At 43.4% G+C, this 26,229-nt stretch overlaps 1 protein-coding gene across 2 annotated transcripts in view; it reads left to right on the top strand.

Annotated features, from left to right (window-relative positions):
• The first annotated feature begins 3,690 nt into the window (after positions 1-3,690).
• The window catches only part of LOC120956163 (uncharacterized), a 53,949-nt gene continuing 31,410 nt past the window's right edge, over positions 3,691-26,229 (top strand). The window contains exons 1-3 of one of the 2 annotated variants that reach the window (XM_040377537.2): positions 3,691-3,997; positions 22,224-23,469; positions 26,037-26,186. In XM_040377537.2, the coding sequence (XP_040233471.2) occupies positions 22,429-23,469; positions 26,037-26,186 (1,191 nt within the window). In that variant the 5' untranslated portion in view covers positions 3,691-3,997; positions 22,224-22,428. Of the gene's footprint in view, positions 4,002-22,223; positions 23,470-26,036; positions 26,187-26,229 lie in introns of both variants that reach the window. The other variant, XM_040377538.2, reaches the window with a different exon arrangement.

The raw sequence follows: 26,229 nt of genomic DNA, 5'->3' as shown, positions 1-26,229 counted from the left end.
TTGCAGTCACACCCTAAAAAAACACAAAAAAAAAACAAAAGTTTAAAGAAAATACAAATTTACTCTCAGCTATTGAACTCAAAGTTTATTTAAATTCCAAACGCTAAATCATCTCCTGATAAAGATGCTGTCAAGTTTCCACCACGATTTGCAATCGAGCAAACATGAAACAAAAGAAAAATGTAGCTATTTTGAAAACAAAGTAAATGTGGCTAACAAAATGGAACCTCACTTACAGAGTGTAGTTTGAGCCCAAGTCAAACCGCATTACCTGCGGTTGATTCCATTTCGCGTGACAGAAGACACGAATTGCCTATTGTTTGGCACCATGGCACCAAACGGAATGGCTTAGGACGAGTGCACGCTAGAGAGAGAGAGAGAGAGAGAGAGAGAGAGAGAGAGAGAGAGAGAGAGAAAGAGATAGAAAGAGGGCCAGGTAGTGTAATCTTATTTTTCCAGTAATACTGGGCTTGAAATTGAATTTCTAGCAGCGTGTTGTTCTTTACCATCCCGGAATGGGTTCGCTGGAACTGGGTGCTGCCGGTGGTTGTTGATTTTGGTGTCACGGAAAGGCTTATTTGAGTCAGGGGTTTGAAATCAAAATTGGTTTCTTCGTACCACTCTGGGGGCGGCCCCGGTCTAGCCTGCTGCCTGTCAGCCTGCTGTGCTGACGGGCTGGTTTGCAGTTTCTAGCGCAAGAAAAGATGAAACGTACGGTGTTTGGTGTTTGGTTTGCGAGTCTGTTGACATTTCATAAGACCATGCTTTGCTGTACCGTGGCTTACGGAAGCTCAAACGTTAAGTAGACCCGGGCTAGGTGCTGCAGGCACCATCGTCCATGTGCAGCGTTTTGTCAGATAGGATTCTGTTTTAAGTACGAGATATGCATATTGTGTTCTGTTTGAGCGATATTACAGTATCATTTGTCTGGCGGATGAAGATGCCGGATAATATTTCCTGCTGTTTATTTGCTACAACCTGTGATACGGTGCACAAACAGCCGTTTTGTAACATGTCAATTTTGATTGATGATTCTTCTTTGTATACAGCATGAAACAGCTGCATCGTTCCTACACTCGAAGACGCCGCCTTGGTCAGAGTTGTAAAACAAAGCTAAGGGGTTTCTTGTGAGTGCCCAATGCCTAAGAAACCAAAGTGTTACTTCTATAGAATTATCCAAACTGTTGTATAACCGATAAAGGAACGATGATTTTCTATTTATTGATATTAATTGTAATTTCTTTTGTTTGATATTAACTTGCTAAATCATATAAAATTCTATTCGTTTACCATTCAGCGAGATGTCAGCCTCCAATCCCTGCTGTAACTTTCTCGCGCCGTTTCTCTTGCCATTGCAAACGCTAACATGTTTCAGTAAACATTATCATTTCGGGTGTTGAAAAAGGTCATGCGTATTTTCAACATAATAAAGCTGCATGAAGGGCTACCTTGTTTTTTATTTGCTTTTTCCAAGAAGAAAAAAACGTTGGTTAAAGTAAAGGATACCCTCGCGTAATAAACTTTCATCTAGCGGTACATGTGCAGTATGCTGGCAAAAAGTTTAACCGCACCGCACCACAAATGCTCGCCACACAGCATGAACAATGCGCGTTTGTTTCGTTTACACGTCACTATAATTTTTCACATTAGAGCTCACTGAGTACATTTTTGCAGAACTGTTACATCCTGTTACAGCTACGTTACCATGTTAGGTGGTTTGTACGGTTCGTTTGCAGTCTGAATTACAACCGCGGTTTCTGTTGCTGTCTTGCACATGTATATTTGGTCTTCTATTTCGGACCGGTATCTAACCCGAATCTCGCTGCATATCAGGTAATTTCAACTCCAAATTTAAATCTTACATTGCACGCAGCGAAACGTGCACAGGGGGAAAACCGATTTGCCTTTTCCACAAATTGTCGATCTTTGTCTCGAAACCCCCATGATGGGCAAATTGTCTGCAAGACGAATTCGCTCTCCGTTTCTTTACTTTCAACGCTGGTGCAGACGATGGTGCATGAAGACGCTAATGCCCTCAGCAGCTTTCCGTCTGCGTGACAAACATTCAACCAAGCGGCTATTCAAAATCAATGTACCGTATAAAATGTCGATTTTCAGTTGAGATATTTTCACACCACCACCCCTTACTGCAGCCGACCCATCGCAGCACGAACAGCAGCCCCAAAGGAACAAAGGAGCATAAATTTATGACCCACCAGACGCAAGCCGGAAAGCGAGATTTCCTGCTGCGATCATCGCCCGGCGACGCGGGCTTCCCAAAAGCTGGTCAACTGTTTTCGTGGAAAAGCGAAGCGTACGCTAGAAGCTTACAAACACGACAGACGCGGCTATGTACGTGTCAATAATGAAGACACTTCTGCCGCGAATGTGTAATGGGAGGAACAAAAAAAAAAAAGAACGAAGCTTCGCCGAACTCGGGACAGGCTCTTATCGGGGGGGCATACTCTCGAGCTCTTTTGGAGGTTAAGCATAGATATAACATTCTTCACGAAATCCACTTACTGACAGTTGAAGCATCGGGCGCTGGTGCTGGCCGGGTACTATGGCTTCATTGTGTTTGACAATGGCGTGATTCGTGGAAGCTGCAAATTAGTTGAATCAGATTAGGAGACACCATTTGGATGGTGGGAAGGCGTTATGCTGAGACTTTAAAAAATGGTAATGGAAAATCACATTCAGTGACAAACGTTTGCTGGAACCGTTAGCAGTATCCCGCTCCGGGGGAATCCATTGTCATTAGCCAGACAAGTTAAGAGGCGGCTTATAATAGCAAAGATCCAATTAGCAAAGGCATTCATTGCTGTTTACATGCTTCATGCTAGCAGAGGAGCTTTGTAAGTAAATTTCGTGGTAATTGCTCACTTACTAACAGAAGACTATTTAAAGTATTTGTAGATAATGAAAAGAAATAAAAAAATGGTAAAATACCTCTCACTTTAATCAAGAGAATATCAATTTACTAACCGTAAACTCCGTTAAGTGGTCCACTGTCCGCCATATCCATTACTCGTGTTATTTATTCTGAACCTTTATCACAGTTGCGAACAACTTCCCATACTGCCAACAAACTTTCCACCTCCATTTAGCAACCATTTCATGTTCATTGAACCGAGTTTCTAATCAAACCTTTTATTCAAAGCGAACCGTCAAAGTTTTGCTCGTTCGACAAGAGAAAGGGCAGTTCGAGTTCATTCGCTTCCACGCGGCTCTCGTCGCATCACGTTTATCACCGGCACACCGCATTGAATCCCACTCATATTTAGTCCCATTTCTCACAACCAAGCTGAACGCGAACGCAAATACACACATACTAGCAAACGAAAGCAAAAACAAGCGGGCGCTCTAATACTAACAAGCGTCAACCGTGCACCAGTGACCCACATCCGAGACCGGTTGCCTCCTGCGTGTTTGGCTGGCAGGCTGTGGAAACGTTGAATGAAAAGCTTTCCCCTTTGGTAGTGTTTGTGATACTTGGTCGACAGGCGCACAAACACCACTGTACAAAGCGTGGGACCATGCTGAAGGCGAACTGTCAAACTCACGGTCCACGTTTTCCCCTCTCGTAGGTAGGGGAAAACCAGAACCAAGTATGCTGTGAGTTTTGTCCCTCGTGCGTCGCAGCATCTGACAGCATCGTTTCTCTGGGACGGCACGGCACGGCACGGCGCGCACAGCGCATTCTGCCAAACAACTTTAGCTCGAATCTCCAGTCTAGCTCCGGACATCAGCGTAGATGGTGGAGCTTTTGCAGTGATTAGGAGATATCCCGTCGTCGTGCGCGCTCGAAACATTGAAGACACTTTGTGTGTTGGCGGTGGCGGTACAGCATCCCTTCGGTGCGCCATTGAAGTGAAGTGAAGTGGAATCGGTTTTGTGCTCCGCGTCAGAAGGTCTCTAATGTCGATTTGTGCTGGCGTTTTGGTTCATCCCCGCTCAGCCCCTGACCAGCGTCAGCGTGTTGCAGTGTGTGCCAAGTGTACGTAAGTGTAACGAGCGGCTTCGCTAATCCCTGGAACCGTCCCTGGCTCTCAAAAGAAAGCCGGAAACCAACAACCATGATAATACAACGGCGGTTTTCAAGACGGGAAACCAATTGTTCAGGCGAGTTCCGTTCCGTGCCCACCCTTACCTACCCCACAGTAGTAGTCCACCAATTCTGCAGTGACAGTGCATTGCTTTCGGTGCGGTGGTGCGCACGTTTCCCGGTGGCATCCAGTGAACGTGCCGCGTTACGTGTGCGAGTGTAGCGCACAGAGAGCGAGGAAGTTATTTAGTGCACGATTTTACAGAATAATAATTCACCCCGCAATTGTGCTGTGGAATGTGTGTCTGTGTGTATGTGTGTGTGGATGCGATTGTGTGGAAGCTTCCTGTGCAGTAAGCGTCGAATCCATTCTCCAACCGTCGATGGGTAGAGTGTTCACGTGGGCAAAAAGAAATATATTATCGAAGGGAAGCATAAAAAGGAAGTTTCCAGCAAAAGATTCCTAGCGTGTCCACTGACCAACACACGGTACAAGCTCGCAATCGCCTAACCTAGCCGGTCCACTGGCACAGAGGATCATGTATTGGAGCGACGACTAAAGCCCCATTGTGGAGTGAATTGTGGCAGTATGTTACGTGTGCGTTGGTGTGAAGGTGTGTAGGTCGTCATAAAAATATTCGCATACATTACGCTTTATGGGCGATTTATAACGTGGCGCGTTTGTACTTTCACACAGCAATTCGAAAGAAAGCGGCAGCTAGTGGAGGCATCTTTGTGGTGAAGATGTTCCCTTCTTAAGCTGCCCTTCGATCATGCGTGTGTGTATGTGTGTGTATTGCAAAGGTGCGTGATTTTTGCGCGTGGAGAAGACGTTACGTGAGCGTACGGACGCCTCCATAAAAGGAGAAGTCGTTCGATACTGACGCAACGATAAAAAGGCGTTAACTGAGTTTGGCGAAGAATATGCTACCGCCGTTCGTCGTGGGAAAGGCGCTTCTATTCTATATCTCCTTGACAACTGCGTGCAAAAGCCGGCTTAGAGCCGAAAGCACTACAGAGCCGCCCCGTCTCGGCGTTAGGCAGGGAGAAGATTAACGTGTTGACAGTGACGATAATGATAATGCGGTGATCGTTCGTGGGCGAGCCGTGGGAGTAAAGCGGGATGATAATTATGACAACGCTGAGAAGACGGTTGATGCCGACGATGCCGATGCTGATAATCTGCGATGTCTCATAATCATAACACAGTTTACTCGAATTAACGCCACCGAAACGAGTAACGCTGGGGGAACGGGTTGCTCTGCTCGTTCGACGAAAGTTTGCTCCTCGGCGAGCCTGCGTGTGATTAGAGTGTGTGTTTGAGTGGGAGTCGTTTCTGTGTGTGTATATGTGTGTGTGTGCGTAGGAATGGAATCTTAAATGTTCAAGCGTTTGGGGGTTGTTGAGGCAAAACGAGATTCTACATTTACCTTTGATTTTCACCCGGGCGAAAGTTTGAGCGGGTGGAGTGAGTTTGGCCAAACAATGTGCGAGAGTAGAGGAATGCTCCCTACCGTAAAGCCCGTTGCTTTACGACTTGCCGCTTACGGATCGGAATCCACGGCTACCCGTCCATTGCCGCACATCGTTCGGGGGAATCCTCTCGATTGAGTGGTGCTTTTCGTTCGTGGGTGGAAAAAGCGAACCCAAAGCGCCCGCCTTCCTTTCGCACTCTGCGCCATGCTGTACATTTTCGAAAGCCTTAGCTCCTAAATTGTGATGAATGAAGTGTTTCATAGTTTGTGCCCGGGAAACCCCATAAAACCGACGCTTCCCGGAGTTGTGTCGGATCCCACGAGTCATAAAAGTCGAAAGCGAGGCACAAAAGCCCATTTGGAGCCGGTGAAGTCGCGGGAAGTGGATTGTGTGATTATAGAGAAATAATGCTTTGCACGTCGGGAATTTAATATCTTCCCCGCTTCTTGTCGAGCGGCGCGGGGATTTTCGTGTGCAGGATTAGGGGCATTTGTTGTTGTTTTCTCTTGACTCGGAAAACTGTGCCAATTGTAAGATGCCAATTGGGAATAAGGGGGAATAAATTATACATGACGACGGCTTTGAACAGGGCAACGTAAACAAGCGCGAAGGAAAAGCGAGCCAGAAACAGCTGTTGTCGTATTCATCGGGAAGGATTTGTTAAGGTAAGCAAAGCGAAGTGAAAAATAACTTTGAAACATATCGTATTACACTTTCTCACCTCGTTGCAGCGCGGAAAGCGATGCCAGAAGTTAGGAACTTTTATTTTGTTTTTCACTTGCCACTCCTATCTAGTTGGTGCGCTCTTAAGCGGTAGGCTTTGTAGACGTATACACATTTCACAAAAAAAACCAGCCGTAGACTTTTCATCGTTTGCGGGAGAGCGTCAAATTCGTGTCCTTTTAGGAAAAAAACGAAACTTTAAACTTTTCCAACACCTCGACAATAACCTATTCTCATGTAAGAGTTTTGCTGGCTGAAATGAACAACACACCTTCACACACCCTTACCCACTCAATTGTTGCCAACACAGGCTCTTGTCGCTTCCGCCCTCAGCCCCTGGCAGCAAACACTGGCAAAATAGGAGGGAAGGAGCAGTCTAATGCCGACGAAAACAAATAATAATATTCCGCAAGTTGTTTGAGACTTTCGCAGCCCGCAGTCAAGTGCCGTATTGCAGGGGTGCTGTGTTTGCTGTAATTCAAAACACGAAATTTAATAAGTTTTGCCGCCTTTTCACCGACCTGTTTGTTTGCTGGTTTGTTTGGCAACAGAATTGAAGAAGTGGTGGGACAGGAAAGCTGGCTGGGTGAGTGTGAACGGTTTTCTGGAGGGTGCAAAGTTTTAACAACAGCGTCGAATTTATCGAATTGCTAACGGAAGCTTTAAACGATGGGTTTTGTCAACAGATTCCGGTGGCCGTTATGTTGTTTGCGCTTGCTGCGTTCTTAGGCGCGTGGAAAGGACCTTCTGTGGACCAGCAAATTGTATTTTTCGCTTAAAATAAATAAGTTTTTTCCGCGTCTGTTGGGATAGAAAAACAAGAAAAAGGACGAAATTTCAAGGAAATGTTATAATATACGAAATTCTATTTCAGCATCTTTTACAGCATCGATTTGCGTGTTCAATTTGGTACGAAATGTGCTTATCGTAACGGAAGAAAAAGTTCTCTTCCACGCAGGGGACATCTTTTACGGTAGGAGAGCCACTTTGCAAACAGAAACACACCCACACGAACTTTCGTTTAACCTTTCCGTTTTTCTTCCATTCAGACTTAAGGTGTTGCCGAATGTCACATTCGTGTTTTGTCGTTGGGTTATTTATGTCAACCATAAGTGAAATTTATAACCAAGCTTATAACACGCCACTTTCATCTCCATTGCTTCTTCTCGGCATCCTCACACCCTTTCTATTGGAAAAGAGCTACCACGCCGATTTTGCTTCATTTCGTCTCCAACGCTTTCCCTCGTTAGAACTCGTCAAGACCCATGAATAATATGGGACCATTATGAGAACATTAAACTTCAAGGCCGTCAACCTTATTGAGCTTGCGGCATTCCTGACACATACCTTGCACTTGAAGCTTTCCACACTCAGCAAGATCCCAAACATACGCCCAAGAAGGTAAAGGGCGAATTCGGCAAAAAGCTACTCCCACTATACGTCCGTATCATGTGCAGGAACTGGAGTGTTTATTGGATGACCATGCGCCCAGGAAAAGAGCATAAACAAGGCCTCTTTTAGGGTTGTTTCAATCTCACCGAGTAGGCACAAGAACCCGCCTTTGTTCTTACCAATGAACAATATCATGAGACTGAAGACCCAGGGACAGAGCATAACGCCTGGGATACAGCCACTGTAATAAAACCAACAAATGTATTACAGCGAGATATCCTAGAAGAAGGGTTTATAACGTGGAAGAAAACGTCCATTTTGTTATCTGCTTTTCATTGCACAGAATGCATTACCATCCCCTCATTGTGCGGCCTGGAGATGATCTTTGTGACATTGAAAGGTGACGTCTACTTTTTTTGCCCAGCTTTTTCTGTTCGTAAGCAGAAGATGCTTTTATCTTACGCTGTGCGTAACCCCTCCTGAAACAATGCCTTAAAACCACATTGTTGCTACACATAACAACAAGACGTTTTACATCGATCTGCTCGTTATGACATCCTTGCCTACTCTTCCTTCTTTTCAGCTGGTACGGTACTCTTCCTGGTCCATTCGTAACAAACCGGAAATACGCACAATTCGTATGGATAACAGTATGCGCGATTCTCTGGCACCATCGTGCATTCCTTTTGTTAAACGATTTGATTTATGAGCTTTAAAACAATGCTCGTTAGTTACGGGGATGGAGCATCTTCTCACGAATGGCTAAGAGCTCTCTAGAACACTGTATGAGCTGAAAACACTTCGCTAGCACATATACAACGAAACAATGAAGCAGGAGCGCCAGACACGTGAAGAACGCGACAATGATTCATGTCAAGAAGCGGTGCTTGCCGTTGGCGAACATGAATCGTGACAGATCAAGCAACATGCATTATGGGAGCGAGCACGTGTGCAGAATGTTTGAAAGAGCCTCCACATACAACGGTGCTCCAATATGCTAAACTTCCGTGGGGCGACAATGAAGTAACTGCAGACTTGTGGTAGATCGTTATCAACTTCCGCAAGAATCTCAATAAATGAAGTGTGAGAAAGTTATGAGCGCGTACTTAACGACATAATTTCGTTATAATGACACTTTGCACCGCGAGAGTGTCTTCATTAACAAACTTTTGCTTTGGGGGACACATTTTATGGAAGAAAGTTTACAGCTCATGCGTTTGTGAGTAAAACGTGTGACAAGAGGCAATCCTTTCTTAGAAAAATCTTCCCGTACTTTTTAGAAGATTGCGACACATTTTACAAAATTCTTCGAAATGTTTCATTGGATCCAAAACCTTTGTATAAATTGATATCATAATCTAAATTAACAGCAAAAAAGTGTTGCAACACGTTCGTAGCTCACCTTCAGTACAACAATCTACGCAACCAGCCGCCAATGTACGTGTTTCTTCCCCTTCATTGTAACGCATGTGCTGACGCCTTTTCTTTTACATCAATTATTCATGCCCTTATGCTCAACCTGTCATGTCGACGTCCTAATCCAACTCATTCGTTCTTCTTCTCCAAGCACCTCAAAACACAAAAGGAAAACGCAACCAACTAATCCCCACAGGAATACAGCACATACACAAACAAACAACGAGGAATGATCGAAACAACGATGTCTAAACTTTTCAATTCGACCTTCATCATCCCACCCGGTCGACACCTTCAACGGATCCTCTAGCGTCAATGCGTTGGATGTGTGTGTGTGTGTTGCATTAACAAATTAATTTCTTGCTCACCTTTCTTCCTCAACAACCTCGAACCGTTATCAGAGGCCCTTCCGAAAAGTGTTTGAATTTTCGCCGAAGATGTACAGTAAAGGCGTGTCTTGGTTTTAGGCCCCCTTCAAGAGAGAGGTAAACTTTGAAAGAACAGTAATTTTTAAACTCCCAACAACCCTCATGACCACGTCCCCACGTAATGCTAGCTTGTTTCACTTTGACAAACACCAACCATACTCGTTTTGCTCGTCTCTTTCATTGTTTGCTGCCCCTGTTTTGCTGCTAAAATATTGTAGCGTAAAATACTCCAACCGAGACACTTTTGCCCTACTTTCACCCAGGTACTCCCGTAATCAGTCTAAGCGATGGCTTCCTTCGCTTTTCATTCATGCCTTTGGCGCGGCCTATCTTTAAAGTCTTAAAAACAGCCATCACCTGTGTCATTTGCACGAGGCTTCTTACGTTACACGTCTTCTTGTAAGGTGATCAGGGGAAAATTATGAATGGGATTTTATGTTTCACCAGCTTCAAGGTTTTCGTCGTTTGTGCTTTTTGGAGCGGAAGACATGAAGCATAAAATTTCCAAAACACGTATTAAAACGACCCCTGCCCTGAGCTTCACAATAAGTAATCGTGCTTCCAGGAAAGACAGCTAAAAAAGACACCTTCAAAAAGGCTAACTCAATGCTCTCCCACTGAGCGTGTCGTTTTATGGTCTTTGAGCATCTACGCAAACGACGAAAATGCTTTGATTCGATTGAAAGTGAATGCAGTTTCATTTACACAATTCAATTTAATGCTACATGATTGCTTATTTTATATATTACGCAACACTCCTTGCTACAAAGTGGAACACTTGGCCTGTAAATGCACTCTCCCGGTTTGTTACTGTACGCTGACATAATAAAGTCTTTGGACGAAATTGGATTTCAATCGTCACTCCACTCAACAACTGACAGTCACACAAATGGTTTCTTTGAGTGAGATTTTCCATCTATTTCTTGTTTCCACTCAACGATCCTTTTTTTCTATTTCCAACAGCCTTACACATTCGAGTAGTTTTGCTTTGCACACTTCCATCTTTTATTTGCCTATCCATCTTCATAAGTGTAAACATGCGACTGTGAGTCGAGTGACCCACACGTTCAACAACCAACCTTCCTTCATCCCTCGCTTCTCGCCATCTGGCCAACTGGAACCAGTCACGTACTTTAAATTGTGAACAAATATCTTCAACTTTATTACATTCTCGATGGCTTCTACACCCTTGTACGCCTGTCTTTGTTCTGCGTGTCTCAATGGCTCACTCCCACATTCAACGATCTCACACGCCCTTACAGCACATGGGCTCACATTTCATTTCACCGTTGGGTGAGCGACTTTATTGAAATTTTTCCACCTTTGCAACGGTCGACAGCAGTCCACAAAGTCCACGGGGACATCTGACGAGCACGACAGGATCAATATTATGTAGGTCTCCCAAAGGGTTGCCTCTAGTGGACAGCTGCGACCCACTGGTTTCGGTGACACACATGTACATGTTTGCGCTTGGGAGAGCTTTCCAAGAGCTTGAAGATGAAAAGACAACCAACTGACGAGACGAATGAAACCATTGAGGAATATACCCGTGCATAAAAAAGCTCCAAGATAACAACAAATCCCAACCATCGGCCATCAAGCGGTAGCACATTAAAATGAAATGACTTCTGGAAATAACAAGCAGAAACAGAAGGCAGCAGGAAAAAAAAAAGGTAAACACAAAAGAAGATATGTCATGGCCACAGAATGCGCACTGAACAGCGCTTCTTGCTGCATCAAGCTTAAAGCAGAACAATTCGAGATAGGTACGCGCCGAGGGACTCTTGTTCGTGTCGATAACGAAACAAACAAAAAAAGGTCCGTATGTTGTTGAAAAGGCTGAAGAATACAATCAGTGAAAGGAATCAGAAGCACGATTCAGAATCCAATGAATGTCGCAAGACGACTTGATTTGAAGGCACAAGGACAAACGTGATGGTGGAAAAAGCGACAACACTATATCTTGCCGACATCTTCAACTCTTGCCACACAACGGCACATGTATTTGCAGATATATAGACTAACCCATATCTCAGTCAACTCCTCACAGCTTCAGGCTGTCGAAAAATAAATCACCAGACGCTTCAGACAACTCTTCCGTTCGAGTACATTTCGCCGGTGAAGCGTTTGTTAGAAAGCTTTCACTTTCTTTTTTTCTTTTTGATAAACCTTCCATCAAAATAATTGTTTTCGGAGTACGTTATCCAGTAGTGTCAACTGTGGAGGAGTAAAAATAAAACGATTAAGAATGAAGGCCAAGTAAGGCTTTGGATTTTCACAATTCTTGTTAATGCTGTCTGTAACTGTAAAGATGTGTTTTATGAATTGACAAACATCATCACGTTCCAAGCTATGTTCAATATATGTCCATGATTATACAGTGAGCGTTGCCCCTAGTTGGATTAATGCTAAGATAAAATCTCATTCTGAAGGACATCAACAAACTGCAAAGAGCTCGCCCTAAATATAAGGCCCTTTGTCAGACGCCAATGACATTTCTTCTTAATCACTGTTTAAGAAATTCCTATTTAGCGTCATCTTTCACCAAACCGATGGGAGTGTTCCTGGATCCTAGACCTTCCCAAAATTCTCCACCAATCAAACTGTTCGTCTCTAAGTTTCGCATGTTTTTTTGTCCCGAAATATATCCCTTTTCTGAGCCTTTTCTCAGTATCCCCTGTGACTTCGTTTGCATAACGAGCAAACTACTAACCACTGGCTTTTAATTGAATCAAAAATCTAAGAAACCAGCATCGACAAAACGTAGGCGATCATTTGAAGTGCTCGTGGTGCAGTCATTCTTGATGACAATTTTTAGAACAAATAAATACCATTCTCAACTGAATTGAACGTTCCTACACTATGCCACAAGAAAGACGCTTTGTTCGTGTGGATTTTCCTCGCACATTTCACGTCATACAAAACATACTGGTCTGCTCATGAGTGAAAAGCCAACATGAAAGCGCCTTTGAAAATGTGCTCCGGGCTGTTTTGGGAGCTCGAACAAGGTCTCCAGAGAAAAACATCGACCCCAGAAGGAGAATGTAGGGCCAAAAAAGGTTAATTTAATTTCACTCGTCGTTTTTCTACATCGCTTGTTCGTCCACCCGTTTCCCAATGGTTTACGGCCCGACGGCTGGGAGCAATCACAGATCTGTTTTTCTGTATCCCTTTGCTTCGGTGTGTTGGGTGTGTCCGAGATTCATCCCGGTCTCGAAGGAGATGTTCTCTAATTTATTTCGTCTCATAAATGGAGATTCGTGTCAAAAGCTCGAAACCGACCATTCGACAAATAGATTCAATCTGTGCATTTAACGTACGTGCTGATTGCGGAATACAAATCATTGGTGGGATATGAATAATGATAAAATCTGTGCTAGGATCTGTGCAAACTTTGAAGGATTGAAAGAAAAATGAGAGTCAATTGAAATGTCATTAACAATTATCAATGAACGGTATAAAGTTTGCTTTATTTTAAAGGTGTGTTTTTAACCTCACAAATCACGAGCTTCAACTTTTTTGAATAATTTCTCTGTTTGTGATTTCTGATATTCCTAATTCAACCAATCCACCCTTTTTACCAAACGCATCACACGTCACTCATTCTACCCGAAAGTATCATTTCTATCTATCATACGATGTTTTTTTTCAACTTTTTCAATCCTTTGAAACGCTCACACACAAACATCCTTTCCTTTCACATCACACTGGGGTTGACAGTTTGGCAGCAAAATGTTAAAAAGGATATCTACGCACTCAGCAAACATCTCCTCTTGCCAGCGGCCTTTTCTGTTCACTGCCATCATGGGTATAAAAAGATGATAAAAAAAACTCACAACACGTGTCTGCATTCGATGCTGTCGATTTATGCCGAACTGGTTGAGCGGATCAAAGAATCAATCCTCGATTTGAGGACTGTTTAGCATTTTGTGGTTTTCTTTTTTTCTAGATGATCTTTTGATTCGTAATGGGGTTGGGTTTGGATTACCATTTTAATGAAGACATGATTTCCACGATGGTGATAATTGTAAATGAATATTTTTGCTTAATTTCTTGCATTGTGATTCGTTTAATCGTTTGCTCCATTCAAACAGCGTTTGCTCTTTCTATTTCTCCACTGAAATTATCCCTAAAAGACAAATCGTGGCTCCCCAATAGAACATCTCCAAACGAAGTTCCATTCCCTAACCGGAAGAGCCGTACTGTTCATATCCTTATCGCAACACACTCGAGGGACATCTTTACATTCTTGTTTTCTCTATAAATTCGCAGACCCAGCGTCTGGCGACAACAGTTTTCCCTTGTACCATCATTTATCCTCCAACAAGTCAACGGTCTGTGATGAGATTTGTGATTGCGATGAGGCTTGTGACCAGTGGGAGACACATGTAAAAAATACAACAACATCTACGACATCTTTCCCAGATGACGATTAGAACCGACCAGTCCGACTTCTCCCTTCCAACTTCGAAATGGAAAGATATATGGTCAAAAATTCATTATTGATGGCATTCGCTGTTCCAAAGTTTCGCTTCTTTTCTATGTGCTGGGTTCTGTTCCTACTATCCCCAGACCTCAACTAGTCAACGACGATGAATGGCCGTGTTTTTTGGAAGCACGTGTAGAATGACTGCCCTACGCTAACGCCATCCCCGGATATCCGCTTCCTCGGGGGAAAATTCAATCGAATTCGAATGGAACGGATGAACGGATACAGGCATCAAGCAACAAGCAAACTTCCGACCAACACAAACAAAACAACCACCAACACCCTGGAAAGAGGAGAGCCCAGTACAACAACAAACTTCGGGACAGCATTTAGTCAGCAAAAGTGGAAATATTTTCTTGCAACGCTTGCAAAAACTTCCCTGCGAAGGTACATTTTGCATAGCTAAGGGTGAACTGCTACCACTCAACTTACATCGTTCGATTTTTGACATCATCTGAACGGCTCATCGAACAAACTGACAGGGCAAAGGATGCTTTCTTACGGTAAGATCAGCTGCACATATTCATGAGCTCTTAGAAATAATCAAACACGGTACAAGGAGTAAAGCATGATATGCATACATCTTTGATAAGACAACGCGTTTTGGTTATGTTTTTTCACCTTTTAACATCGCCTCTCCGGTAGCCTTTTGGACCAAAACACACCAAAATCCTCTGTTTTTTTTACCTCGCTCGAAGAAGCGCTGGGAAAATCATTCAATTTTCTCGAATCAATCAACCACGCTCTGAAGGGAGAAAGGATTGCGTTTTGCATCAACGCCAAAGATCATGCTACAGGCAACACGTTCATCAGATCGATTGCCTTCCTAGTGCTGTCGATGCGAAATAGCGGCGAAATTCCTACACCTATTCCGACGAACAGGTCTACCGTGCAACGCGCCACGCTTCGTTCGTTATGGCGTTTTTGAGCTAACGGTTGATCTGCCTGACGGTGTAGCTTGAAATTCCGAATTGGAAAGCTCGCAGGCCTTTTGCATGATGCATTCTACAATGAAACGTGTTTCAAAGAGATTTGCTACCCAAAACAGATTTGAAAACACTTGAAATATACAGACATTTGTCAGCCGAATGGCGTTGAAGAGATCATCAAACATTGATATAATCCTTTCAACAGTTATTTGAAAAGGCAAATTAAGTTGGGTTGTGGAAATGAAAATTAATATTGCGATTAAATTTAATATCAGTTCCACAAACATCATAAACTATCATCAGAAATAAACAAACCAACAATAATAGAGCTTACCCTCATTGAAGCGATGCATTTTTTTTGCTCTTCCGCAAAGCTCCCGCATAAATGCACCATAATTGACCTCAAATGAATGATTCCATAAATAGCCATTTTGCAGCACATTAACCGCAGATTTCATTTGGCTCGTTTGTTTCATCTTGAAGCCCACTGTCAGCCTTACCATTACCATAATTCAACATTCCGGTGTATTTAACTTCGAAACGTGCCATTAATCAGGCTAACGATGGCACGGGCGTCAATCACCAGAATGTCAAGAGTGCTGCACTACCAATTGTGATGCATTATTCATGTTCGTTCCAATTTGGTGGTTGGCTGCGGGTGTAAAATGGTCACTATTTTATTGGCAAGCTAGCGGTTGGCTCGTCTGTGGACTATTCTGTGGAAAGGGTTGAGTGGAAATATGACACAAAACTTTCTGTGGCTCGAAATTCGAACCAATTTCTGTTTAAACGAAGCTTTCACTTCATTAAACTTGAGGAAATTTTGTGGAATTTCCTAATGCGTTACTTCTGCGAAAGGGAAAATATTGTTTATGACGTCCCATAAGGGCACGACCATTAGCAAATAGCTGTAGGAAAACATTCCAACACTAATGGCACAACATTTCCAGCACGATTTGCTCCCTGATCGGGAAATTCAATTTGTTCATTCAAAACTTATTCAGCGCAATAAAGCATAATAAAATAATCCATTAAACAGCTTGTCCCCAGGAACCGCTTCCCTCTCTTCGACTGGCCGGCTGCTGCCAGAAGCATCTTGTGCTGCTCTAGTTGAGCGATTAAATAGCACCTAGCGAACATGCACACGGCTTACACTTTCCAGTGCATGGATCCCTAGACACTTTGCTTCTTGCAATAACTAGGGCACGTTTCGTTCGTTCGTTCGTTCGACGGCGGGTAGGGCGGGAATGGGATGCAGTGGCAAGGAAGCAATTGGCTCGTTCAAGCGACTCCAATCAACGATTATAAATGCATTTTTAAAATGCATAGCACCGAACGTTGCTCGGGCGTGAAATGGCATTCTAAAATGGATTTAACGCTTACGAGTGCCGAGATACGAACGGGGAAATCATCTTAATATGATAGTTTACATGTTTTTGTTCATAACATGCTATTTTGAGGCAATAATTTAAATATTCAAATATGAACACAACTTGAACAACAAATTCCGTGCTAAAATTGAACCCACTCTACTCAAACTGCTTGAAAATGAAGTAGAAATAACGAGCTCTTTATTCACTGTGGCTCTTCAGAAGTGCATTGAAGCGAAAAATCAACAACTTCCCAGAACCGAAGCAAAAACATTCAAACCAGAACATGGTATATCGTTATGTTCTAGTTACCCTGCCAACATACTCAAACCACACAGTCGTGCAGTGTTTTTTGAGCTGTACTTTCCCATCCAACAGGACTCGGAAACAGGATAAGCACACTTTTTACGTACATGGCTGTGTATCGAAAGCATACATACACATATTAGAGAAAATGTTGCTCTGTTTATCGGGCAGCTTCGAAGGGATATTTTAGGGGAGGTTCCGATGTCTGCGGTTTATGTTACGGTTATTGGATTAGTTGTTTGTGAGGGCATCGCTCTCTGGCGTCGGACGCTTTTGGCTGGAAGTGTCGTGCGAGAGCGAGAAGTGTTTGCTGCCGCTTGGTGGTATGCTGCTATGCTGAGCTATGTTTGATGAATAAATCATAAATCAATTTACGCTCACACAGTCACACCACATGGTGGGCGCGGGCTTGGTCGTGGAGCTTCCGGTTCGCTAGGCCTAATGGTCGCCAATACCCTATTATCGATGCATCTAGCATACTCAAACGAACACAAACAAGCGGAGAGTTTTTGCTCTTCTTCACCATCGCCATTTTATTGATCGATGCTCTTATTCGGCTGCTCTATCATAGACAACGATGTTGTGTCTGCCCTGCCCATCCACTAGCACTAGCAGTTTGGCAGCTCTGGCAGCTGTCAGAACTGGCCAGGATAGCAATTTGATTAATTAACCTACATTCAATTTATTGTCACTTTTAGAAGCCCAAGCGACCCCGTAATCACGCTGAAAGTGGTTCGACCAAAGGGCCAGCCTGTTTTTTCCTCTTTAGCTGCATCAAACTCGCGTACATCAAACATGTGAAAAATCATAGTGCTTTTAGATATCGCTCAACGTTCCCTGCAAGCCCATCAAACGAGGCTTAAAAGGTTGCCGAATGCGGGACACTCATTTGCGTAACTAATTGATGCGAAAGAATATTTATTCACTTTTCACTGTCTGACCCATACGTACGTGCGTGGGCCTTGTTTTCGTGGGACTGGGACACTTTCTCACACTAACAAAGCGAGTAGCTCAGGGACGTCGTTAGATCTCGTCAGTGCCAAATTTGTTCGACAGGTTTTTTTCCTTTGACAGTCAAAAGGGGTATGGCAAAAAAGCTCCGTCTGGTTGGCTTTTAAAGGCTCTAAACGAGGCGGATCCATCCTCATTTGCGTATTCACACGAGCGACTCACACAAGGGTCGTTGTCCCACGGTGAACCTTTCGATATTAATGAATTCCATGCGGTTTCTGCTCTTTGTTTGGATCCCTAGATCCAGATAAGCCAGTGATGATGCGGCACTTTCTAATCCTTCGAGGGATTTAATTACTCGACATACAAAAAGAAGAACGGTTGGATCTGACGTTAGTCGATTGCCAATCGATTAGGCTTTTCGTGGTGGCGCAAGAGATTCGGTATTTGAGTTTCAATCGATTGAAAACAAAAGCGTATTGAAATCCTTCGATGGCGTATCTTTGATCCATTAGTGTTTTTCTGTGAATTCCATATGCTTACAAGATTCATCCTCATGCCATAAAGCTATAAATGTATGAACAAACCATCGCAGGTCAACTGTTACAAATTGTGGGAATAAATAACTTTTGATTACAATTTGCCTGCATGACTGAGGTTCGTTAGCACCGCATGAGCGCGAAACAACACATTACAGCCCCTTAATAAACACATCTTAGCACCAATTTCGGTCTTTCACTTCGTCACGGACCATCAACAAAAAAGTATTGACCATTTAACAGAACGATCCGTTTGTATTCGTTCGAAAGATTAATCTTGCTCCAACCGCCTGTGATTTGATGGAGAAGGAAATTCAGGTATCCACCACACACACATATATTCATATCCACCTTCCACTAAGCTTACCCCTGCGGGCAAAAGTGATTTGTTTCCCGATCGCGAACGCTTTTTCGTGCTTCATCCCATTTGATCCTTTTACGCCAACAAAGCACAAAGCCCGCCAGTCACGCCGAGCGCGGGAAGTACACTGTACGATGAATAAATTCGTTAAACTCCCCCGAAAAGTCAAACGTGCTGCTCGATTCGAGGCACGTCCGCAATACTTAACATGCCCCACCGAATAATGGAAGCCAAACGCTATTGATTTAGCCCCGTTTTATCGGAATTCGTGATTGCGCGAGGCTTATGTAAGTCGGAAGTTGTTGTTACTGGTGGCCCGAGCGAGTGGAAATTACGATGAGATCTGAAGTATCGGTGTTGAACGTGAAAATTGCATCGAAGGCCTAGGTATCCTGAGGAAATCCTGATGGATAAATCAAATTATCGAACATGATAGCGGATATTGGATTTAAATTAAAGCAGGAACAAGTAACTGAAATTCGTTTGATCTGCTCAGAATCTGTCTGGTTTATCATATACATATGTTTGTAAGTAGTTCTGGATTAGTATAATACTACATTGTTATTGTTAACCGTAATAAACTGATGCAATTATACAAAAACTAGATACAGATTCATGGTAACCCCCTTTCATGGAATTACCAGACACCAGGCGGATCCATCGTCCACCGAATCCAGGAATTAACAAACCTTACTAAGATATCTTCACGTAGACTTCCCAAACGTTTCACCATCACCTTTTGTTTCACTTGTTCGAACTAATGAACTCACCCAATGATAACATTTATTGGTAAAATTATACTCTTCCATTAATTGGCGAAACTCACACCACCGAAAGGACTCTCCCTATAAAGGACGCATGAGTGAATTCGCCCCTCATTGTTGCTTGTTGTTGGATCGCTATCAAGCTACAAAACTCAGCGTTAATCACATGGCCAATGATGAGAACATGTATAGGCAAACCAACACACCCGCAAGCCGTCCTCTTGCTCAGGAAAAATGGCACAAAAATAGCACTTGAGCGGGATCAACAAGGAGCGAAGAGCTGGGAAACGCACGAGAGAAGCGAAACAAGCTCACAGCAACATCATTGCCACGAGCTTTAAGCACCGCAGCACCATAGCTACCTCTATTAGCTTCAAGCGGATCTCAAGTGTGTATGCTCGTTCGTTAGCCCGTTGCCCATCAGCCGAGCGCTTAGCAGCGTTTTACGTTGCCGATGATCCTTGGCACGGCTTCAGCAACAACGTAAGCATCAGCAACATAAATACATTATCGTGGTTTCCTCACCTAGTATTTCCTTGCTGTTCATTGCTCCTAGCTTCTTCGTATTGGTGCGTTCGTGTACGTTCCTTCGACGCTCGCTTGAACGACGATATTTGTTCGCTTGATTCGGTAACAGCCTTAATAGGATAAATCATTTCACCGAATTTGGTCAAAATGTTTGGAATCATGATTAGACGAACAACTACGTCATTGATGAGCATCAAGCGGAAGAATGATTCCAAAGACAACAGCAACACAAAACAAACACAACGAGACGCTTGGTCACTTTCAACACATTCCTCGAAGGTCAATATTTGTCTATCCAGCTTAATCAGCCAATCAGTTGTTAAAATGAATGATAAACATCCTTTGGTTTGAAGAACAAGATGATAACATATTTTTCTCTTTAAACTATGATCAAAGTTTAAAACAATTTCCAGCTTTATATCAATCTTGTAAAATCCCAAAAAATCGATTAGATTATTGATAATATGAAACGTTTTGCAGATGATGTATTTGTTGCCATGTTTTATTACCGGTTAAGTAACAAACATACCAACAGCAATAAATCACAATGATTGTACATATCAATTTCCTCCCATGACGCACAGCAACTCCCATTAATTGTGCGAGCTCTTTTGATGAGCCGAGACGAAACAGATTTATGACCGTTAAACATGAAAGCAATTACAACAGCTATGATTGGGACGCTTTTTTACACATCCCGATGCTGGACAGGAAATCAGAAAGCCCCATTTAACATCACCATCGTATGTATTATTTTACAATTAACCATTGCGTACACGGCTCAATTTACCTATCAAAACGACCTTTTCACGGCCGTCAACCACAAACACACTCCAGCATCATGTCTATGATTGTTGTACAAGGTTAATGAACATATCAACCACAAGCTATCACGGAGCAAGGGAGAGGGTGAAAAACGATAACATCATGGTAATGATAGTCCATGGAGCGGATTTTCATGGAAAAAGATACACCACAAATGACAATTCCGTGGAACTATCTCGTCATGGTAGTATCTGCAATCATGGGAATTTTTAGCCCACAACCCTACCCCTTCGCAGGATTATAATTACTTGTTCCATTACACAAGCTTGTTTTTGCTAAGAATGATTCTTTTAAAGTTCATGGAATATTCGTGAAATAGCATTCAAATCAATATCTTGATAAACATGGGTGGTATGTTGGACCTTTCGATGAAGGCTGGCAAAATTTGCAGTCTTATGCATTGTAGCGCGAGCAAACAGATTGTCCTAAGTAAATATATTACATGCGCCTCGTTCTAAGCAAACTGACGCATATCCTTCGATCGTACACTAACCATCATTTTCCAGACAAACACTATTATGCACACATCACCAACACCAAATCAATCTCTAAGCTTTTGTACAATAAATCATTCCTTTTTTCCATTTCTTACAGGTTTAACAATACATCAGGCGACTTTCCAGCGAGCCTCAGGGAAATCAATGGCAAACGAGGTGGTTCTCGAAACATGAACACAAGATGAATTCATGTTCAAATTCAAGTAACAATACACGAGACCTTCTGAGAAGACTGCAACAATATGCAAAGAACATTCCAACAGAAAATAGTCCTTTCTCACGAGCCCTGTAAAAGCGCATCAAGCTTTCCCGGCACAGTTGCACTAAAAGAAGAACCACATGATAAGGGCATGAACGAACGACACTCAAACTCACCATGGATACTAAAATAAGATATCCTTTTTGCTCGGGATACCTTGTGGCAAAGGAGAAGTACTGAAAGCATCCACAAACCCACACAGGTGAACATGGGGTTAAAGAATAATTGAAATAAAGTTGCAAATAAGGATCATACACCGTAAGAGAAACGAATAAGCAGGAACTGGCAGAAATCAAACGAACACGAGTCCCAAACAAGTATGTGTTTTTCCCAACCAAAACGACCACAATTTCCATGCAATTCTTCCTGTGAGCGTAACGTAAAATATTCACAAGTCAGTGCACATTGCTGTAGGTAGCTTCATTCCACCTAAACAGGGTCTTTCTAACAGGAATAGTTCTTCGGTTCGCTCTTAACGATGTTTGGGATATTTTGAACCTTTTTCGTAGCCACAGTAACCCTGGCCAATCCGATGCAGCTGGAAGCTAATCCGTTGCCAAAGATACATCTAGTGGAAGGACATTACCTCGTTAGTAACTTGCTCCACATTTTCCTACTAGCGACAAACAACCGACCACCGAAAGGGGTTTTCCATCGCTTTTTGCTTCTTTTCATTCGACCTTCGTGCTTCGAACTTTTCATACTGTGAAGGTTGGCTTCAAAAGGGCAACATTCATCCTATCACTTTCTCACATGGACTGTCAGCTTTGCGGTTATCGATATGCTTTGGGGTAGTGGAGAGAGTGATAGGAACCAAAGATTATTTGATTCCAGAATTTATTAAAGACCATTTGTCGTTATCAATGCAGGTATAGTTTACCTTTTCGCAGCATTAATTGCAAGTCTTTGTTTTGTTCTCAAATAGCAATGATCTGAACGTGTTCGGTGCAATGGAGAGATGTCCTCCTCGCATTCTTGTGCTTGGCAGTGCCAATTGATATTTGATAGGAAATAATGGTTGGAAACGTAAAACGTTTCAAGTAAAGTGTTGGTCCAGCGAAACGGCCATTCTCCAATTGTATTGAACTGCGCGTTCCTTCAAACACCGTTCCGAAGTAGGACATCACAAAATGACAGACACTAATCGCAGCAAACAGAGCTATCTGCACAAACACAACGGAAAGATCGATCCGCAATCAGTGCAATCCCCACCGGGACAGCTCTCGACAGGCTCGAACACTACCGAACATGGCCGTGCAGCCAGCCATACCGGGGGTTCCCTGAAACGTAACAATAGTCATCATCAGCGATTGAAAAAATCAAACACAAGCACCCTTGAACGAACCTCTAATGGTGGCCCCGTGGAGTACGGAGCGGATCGAACTGGTGGCAGCTTCAGCCATCATCATCATCAGCAACAGCAACAACAGACCGGAACGACCGCTACGAGATCCGGCGCCGGTTCCAGTCTAGCCAAGAGCTGGTCGAAAACATCCAGCAGCAGCACCTCGCAATCCACATCGCATGGTCCGGCGGAGCAAACATCACACCCACTGGACACAGCGGCCAGCAGTGGTCGACCTCCGGGGACAAATTTAACACCCACCGTCGTCAAAACGGAAGCATCGCTCAGTGACGATTTTAAACGCTTCCACACACTACGCAACAGCTACGGCGGCAAATCCAATTTAAATGTAAATAACACCGACCAAACGATAAAATCGCAGGTCCTGCTTCACCAGCAAAAGCTGCGAGAGTACTCGCGACAACTTCCAGCACAGCAACAACAGCCGCACCATGACAACGATAGCTACTCAACCTGCTCCTCGTCTCAGTCGGACTACCAGCATCCCCAGCAACCGCAGCATCATCAGCAGCAGCACCATCGCCACAAGCATCACACACACTATCGTGTGCATCACCATCAACACCATCAGCAGCAGCAACAGCAGCAACATCCCAATGTCCAGCTGGCTCAGACCATCTACCCCATCTCTGCCACGGTCGCCGCAACTGCCACATTGACACGCGCTGGCGGTGGTGGTTCGATATTGAAAAATGCCAACAGCAGCACCAACCATCAGGACCCGGTCGGTAGCCGGAACAGCCTCAAACGAGGTCCGGGTGGATTAAGCACGCTGTCACTCTGCAGCTGCGACGCGGAAACGGAGGTAAGTGAGTCATTATTACAGGAATTTCCTTCTCATCTGCTGCTTCCTTTCGTTCCTGTTTCGCTCTTTTGCTTTCATCCATTTTCAAACATCGATGGAATAGAATGGGGCATTGGGGTGGAAGAGAATGAAATGACCGATATGGTTTGTTAATCATTGACGTTCGCTTTGATATAAGTTTTTTTTACTCGATAACAAGTTGAAGTTGAAGGTCGACATGGAAAATAACCAGCTGGAGTGGTATTACAGTGGCTATTATATTTCTCTCTCTTCATAAAGGATGCAGGACGCCAAAGAGATGCCGTGATTTATGATTTTATTTTCAATAACTCAGATTATGCTTGAAACTTCCTTTAAACTTGCTCCAGCATAGTCCTTAGAACAACGTCAGTTCATTGAGAAGTTCGTAGATTAAAACAAACTTCCATTGAGCCATTCCCTGGAATCACTTGTTTAATCTTTCACGATCTCATAAACGCATCACGCTCCCGAGGCTATAAAAGTTAATGTGTCTCTCAACAGGGGAATAGAAATCCCTGTCGCTGACTCGTTTTCTAATCTCCTTAATCGCAGGAAGACTCCATCCATCTGCGCGAAAATAATTCCACGGATTCCTCTATTTTTAGTCGATAATCGCTTCCGTTGGGTCAATATCATTTATACAACGGAACGACCAACGTCTTGACACTTCGATACTGACCGCCAACAAGACCGCCCTCCACACGGCCAACGATTGTAGAGCCGACGGCAAACGGAAGCCCAGTCATTGCAGCTGACCTGATGACTTCTTTTGCCGTCAGCAGACGTCGTCAGGCCGGTGGAATGGGAGTTTGTAATTAATTTTCTTAATCACGTTATCATCATACTTCCGTACAAGAAGCGCCGTAGACCATAAGAATAAGAAGCTACCGTGGGCGAAATATTACGTCAATATTACCGAGCGACTCGGAAGCTGTTGATATACGTTGGAGGGAAGAACAAGGACACGGTAAGATGGAATGTTTTTTGTCCTGCGATGAAGATAAGCAGGAGAGAAATGAAAATGGAATCGAATAACGCCAGCAAAACGTAACTTCAAGTTTTCGGTCCCATTACCAGAGAAACCTCACAAATCCAAGCTTTGGGAACGATACGAAATAGAATAAGCCAGATTAAACATTTCGGCTTATCGCCTGAGATTCAAATTGAAAATTCATCTTTCACTCTGGTTGAGAGGCGGGGTGTCGTTATTGCTTTCTCAAGGACGTCGATTGGACTGATGCTTTTACAGCACCAAGCCTGCTGGTGTGAAAATTGCCTGAAAAGGACGATGACCTTTAATGGAAAGTTCTCTCCGGTCAAGTGGTGCGGGTAGAAGTTGCTTTGGGTAAAAGCTTTGGTTTACATGATGAAAGTGCTTAAAGCTCACACTCATTCTTAGAGGTAGAAACTTTCCCGCCTCGGGAGCTATATTTAGAACCTAACCATTGATTAGAAGCAATTACTTTCCTGAGTTAAGTGAAGTATATCCGTAAGTTCAAGTGTTTCTTTAAGGAATCATCTACACAGTGAAGGTTAACGGATGGGCCTCCCATTTTGTTGAATAGCTCTTAACTGCCCCAATGAATGCAGCTAATTACATATTTCATTTGAGGTTAATTCAAGCTCACATCACAACCTCAGGAATGTGAATGTGTTGATTTTTTAAAGCAAATTGACCTTCTCACACTTGCCTTTAACGATTGCAAACCTTTCATCAATGCCCATTTGGTACTTCAACTCACTCTAAAGACCATTTGCATTACTCAATCGATCGTATCAAATGACTACATTGCTTTAAGGCAAGGCAAATTTCTGCCTTCTCTCCAGCATGCTTCTCTGCATCTCTCTTTCATTTCTTTTCGAATCATCTAAAACCTTTCTGTTTCTATCTTACCGATCCTTCACCACACTACATCACCTCCAAATGTACGAAATAAAGCTCACAATTACACAAATTGACCAATAACCGTACGTAATGGTGCTATTCACACATCAAATACATATCTACAGCCTGTTCGGTCTCATGATGTAGGCTTGTGGTCTTGACACTCTGGACGAAATAGCTGACAGGGCTCTTCCGATCACGGCCAGAGTGGTTCGCCCCAAGCAGGATGTGTGGACGTGTGAAAGTGTCACTAATATGGTCTGCTAATCTATCATTCCCTTACTTTTGCTGGCAGTTTCATCCCAATTAGCCCTCAGCTTGATGTGTTTGCCGGACACGATGCCAAAGTTTGGTTGCCTTTCTGCTGAATGAAGGCATTCGACACTGATTCCGGTGTTACTCTACACTTTCACTATTCGAGAGCAGCCCTCACATTCAATGCCTAGTAACTTCACATTACTCTGGCCATTTTATCGCTTCGATCGGACTATTTTCAGGCCATTCTTTTTCTCATCTTCGATTTCATTCTATCGCTTTCGTCCCTTTCGTCGCTTCAAAAGTCTTGTTGTTATTAGCCATTCCTCTTGCTCCACGGCGCAGCATCCCTTCCCCTTAGCTTATGTCGTTCTGTTTCGTTTTTCTCCGAATCAAATATTTACAGATAATACCGAATCCATTAAGGCCATTATATCAGTACAGCCTGGACAGGAGAAATCCTCGCCAACACACCTACACGTGCGAGCAGAACGCACAGATTCTGCTGCGACTGGAAAAGGACCGTCAGAAGAAGTTCGGCTCCATGGGAAAGTTGGTAAGTGTTTATTCGTTTATGGCTTCGTTTCGACTGAGATTTT

Source organism: Anopheles coluzzii, chromosome 3, assembly GCF_943734685.1.
Source record: "Anopheles coluzzii chromosome 3, AcolN3, whole genome shotgun sequence".
Classification (NCBI taxonomy): Eukaryota; Metazoa; Arthropoda; class Insecta; order Diptera; family Culicidae; genus Anopheles; species Anopheles coluzzii.
This window is presented reverse-complemented; position numbering and strand designations above follow the sequence as displayed.